This window comes from Sinocyclocheilus anshuiensis, unplaced genomic scaffold, assembly GCF_001515605.1.
Source record: "Sinocyclocheilus anshuiensis isolate Anshui unplaced genomic scaffold, SAMN03320099.WGS_v1.1 scaffold1714, whole genome shotgun sequence".
Lineage (NCBI taxonomy): Eukaryota > Metazoa > Chordata > Actinopteri > Cypriniformes > Cyprinidae > Sinocyclocheilus > Sinocyclocheilus anshuiensis.
This window is the reverse complement of record NW_015546107.1, coordinates 99465-103157: the sequence shown is the minus strand read 5'-3', so window position 1 is coordinate 103157 and position 3693 is coordinate 99465. Positions and strand designations below refer to the sequence as shown.

General features: G+C 38.6%; 2 protein-coding genes across 2 annotated transcripts in view; both read left to right on the top strand.

The window, feature by feature from the left end:
- Positions 1 to 228: 228 nt before the first annotated feature.
- LOC107700627 (gastrula zinc finger protein XlCGF57.1-like) overlaps positions 229 to 3693 on the top strand; it is an 82680-nt gene continuing 79215 nt past the window's right edge. The window contains exon 1 of the mRNA XM_016502358.1: positions 229 to 338. The gene's annotated coding sequence lies outside the window, so the exon portion shown is untranslated. The remainder of the gene's footprint in view (positions 339 to 3693) is intronic.
- LOC107700625 (gastrula zinc finger protein XlCGF7.1-like) overlaps positions 302 to 3693 on the top strand; it is a 34334-nt gene continuing 30942 nt past the window's right edge. Inside the window, exons 1-2 of the mRNA XM_016502356.1 lie at positions 302 to 547; positions 687 to 796. Coding sequence (XP_016357842.1) covers positions 712 to 796 — 85 coding nt within the window. The 5' untranslated portion in view covers positions 302 to 547; positions 687 to 711. The remainder of the gene's footprint in view (positions 548 to 686; positions 797 to 3693) is intronic.

Sequence of the window (3693 nt, the reverse complement as noted above, 5' to 3'; positions counted from 1 at the left end):
CTCAAAAATAATAAATAAATAAGTAAATAAAATAAAAAGTAAAAGTAAAAAGTTCCTGGCTCCTTAAATGGTTTCTGCACACAAACACTAGTGTTCCGAATCTCATGTCGTTCAAACTCTCACTGGAATTGAACATTGGCCACCGTTTATTTAAAGAAATATATTGTGCAAGAAATCAGCTCTGAGCGCCACTGGTGCGTGTTTTATCATTCGCACGTGTGTTTCTATGTGCATTTCTGATTCGAGCGTGTGTGAACGGGACTTTTATTTTGGAATGGCTGTATGACGTCATAAGGCTGCGCTGTTAACCAGGAGCTTGTAACTCGCCTGAAAAAAAGGTTCGTGTTTTAAACATGTAAAGTGTTTAAATTAAATCGAATGAATGCACTAATGAGCTAGTATGCCAACCGCCAATAAACAGAAGAAGAAGAAGAAGAAGACGAAGATGAAATGAACTGTTCATGCAAATGTATAGTTTTACTACGAATCGCAGAACGAAAGCTTTCCTATTGGATGAAACCATGTGATGCAACGAGAAGACAACGATGTAGGCTATGAGACAATTTTCACAATGTTTGTGAGCGCTACAGTCTCTGAACAAACTATATGCGTCAGTTCAACACAGACTAAAGACATAGTCACTTTTTTCAATTTAGTGTGCGTTTATCTTTCTTGATTTTTCTCAGATCCACGTGACACACTATTATAAAGATGGCGTTTATTAAAGAGGAGAGTGAAGACATTAGGATTGCAGAAGTATTCAGCATCAAACATGAAGATACTGAGGAACAAACAGGTTGGTGTCTTTCTCAAAGCTGAACTCAGTCAATGTCCAGTTCTACAGAAATGGGTGATATGTCATATGGGTGTCCTAATTAAAGCCAATAAGACACAAATAAGATTATTATAGGGTCAAATTGAATGGGTGGAATTGTTTGTATTTTTTTTTATTGTATTTGTTCACAACTCTATGATGAACATCAAATTAAACAGGCGGAATTTGGATTTTTTTATGTAGCCTATAAATTGAGTTTAAGAGCCTATCATGTAGGACCAGCTCTGGGCTGAAAGCATTTTATTATAGGATGCTCTGATCAGGATTTTTGCAGCCGATACTGAGTACCGATTTCTTGTCATGGTGATCGGCCGATGCTGATGCTTCAAGCTTTATATAGACGTTTCATCGGGCGCCGGCTACAAACGCAGGTGATGAGTAGACTGAAGTTGGGCTCTGCTAAATAGTAATATATTCTGACAGTTTCTTAACGTTAAACTAAACTTTTATTTTGACGGGTTGCCGTGAAGAACTTGCAGCTGCTGTGTATGTGATATAACGGTAGTTTTCTCAAATGAAACGGTAAAATGCTAATGAAGTGACTCTCAGAGCAGCTGGAGATGACATTCGTGTTCATATCATCATATAGTGAGACGGCAGAAGCTGAAAACACCGCGAGCGTCATCCGCGCTTTAGTATGTGTGTAGTAAACAAAACAGTGCGCCGCACCATCCACCATTCATTCACTGCGGAAATCATGGCGCCTAATGCGTGATATCAAATGCTTCCGCAGATTTATAGTATTACTGTAGCATTTCACCTGAGCATTGCGAATCATAAGTATGGCCATGATAAGCGCTGAATGAATGACAGGATTTCTGTTGTAACATCGCGCAAGGTAAATAAGGGTGACATCTAGTGAAGACTAATGATAAGATTCACGTTAATCAGATCTTGTTTTAAAAGATCGATTCGCGGCTTTTGAGAATCGATATCGAATCGACGTCATTTAAAAAAACGATTAATCGAAAAATCGATTAATATTGAGAAATATTGCCTACCGATAAAGCAGCGTTTGTGAGCTCAGCGCTGCTGTGTGTACAGCCATTACTGGGGAAACCTCCGTTTCTCCCGCTTTAAAGCACCTCCTGCTGGCAGAGAATTAATTTGCATTTTCAGAAATCCGTCTGATTTACGCGGCAAACTTATTTAGCTTTTCCTATATCCACTGGTGCTGCGGATAATCCGTGGGTCGGGTAATAAAAAATGCATTCTGATTATTTGCGGGTGGATAAAATAAATCATAAATGATGCAAATATTAACTACATTATTTTTCATGAGGCAGACGATTTCTTGTGTGTGTGTGTTCGTTTGCCTGATCGGGAAGTTGCAGTGACAGAAACGGTGACATTCCAGATAAAGTTTGAAAGGAGTAAAGCCTGTGTTAATGCTATTGCGTAGGCTAATATGGCCAAAGAAGATATAGCCACTATCAGCTCCGGTTCCCGTGGAGCCGTAACGCGCGGCATACGCATGCAGTGAGGTGCAGATCAGCTCTAACGTCACTGAATCTGCTGTTAAACATGAACCATCCATTCATCATATCATCATTGTTATATTAATTCGCTTATAGAGAGCCAAAAATCTTATAATCACACATTCCTCCCATCCGCAGCTGTCATAATCAAATACAGCCCTTACCTTTTATATAGATGTGATGTGTAACATGAGATCCAGGGTCCTCAGCAAAATGTCCTGATCAGCTCAGCTGGATTCTTAACACTTTGAATCCCGCATTGGAGATTTATGGAGATATTCAGATAATAAATTACTATGAATAAATTACTCAGAGACCTGTTTAAGAAAGTTTATCGAATCACCATATACAAATTTAAAAACAATAACTCATAAGCAAATATCAAGAAAGTAACAACGTGTAATCTTCACCCGATTCTCGGCCCCGCAAAATCATTAAGCATTGGATTATATAGGAGAGGGCGTGTACAAAATTCCTCTCCTGCAAAGCGTCTAGCAAATCTCTCTATTGGACAAATGCAAGTCACACAAAACACTTGGTCACACCCCTTGTTTCAGCGGGTTGAAATACCATTACATCATCACCTCAAGCACAGCATACACACACACGTACATCTCCAAAAATATCTGCGGAAAAGTTCAAACAAAGTTTATCTACAATGCAGCAACACCTTTGCAAAAATATACGAGCAAGTTTTCACACTTCAGCATTTTCCATTCGTTAACTGTTAACCCAGATAGCGACACCTGCTCTCGCTTTTTGACAGGATGTCAGTTAACTGTTTATACTTTGGAGGCGGCGTTGGCTTTTTGAAGTTTCAAACAGTCAACCTCACCTCGCAAAGTTTCCACTTTCAAATTAAACTCATTAACTTCAATAAATTGTTTAACCCTTTTCATCAACCGTTTATTTACACGTTCATGTTGTCGAATTATCCGAAGCAGTTCCCTAGCCATCAAGAGCATGTCCACGGCCTCCTGTCTGGTCACTTCTGCTTCTCTTCTTCTCCATTTCTGCTTTCTTTTTTGCGTTCCGATGATGTCATAGACTCCTCTGCATGTCTATAAGTAAATCAGTAATAGGAATTTCTAGTTTACTCTTTTGATTTAACCTTCTAATATGTGGAGTTTGACCGGAAAATTGAATAATTTGTCCTTCACCCTCTCTTTCCATTTTCTGCGTCAAGCTCTACTGTAATTTCGGAATTCTATTTTCAGTACCGTCCATAAACAATATACCCAATTCTTTCACTGCTACGCCATTTTTCAATATATACATCAAAAATATTTCCCTTTCTCCTGATTAAGGTGACTTCATGAAATTGGCGTACGTATAACTCATATTGATTTCTTCGATATTCATTGATGAACAATTGTTTTG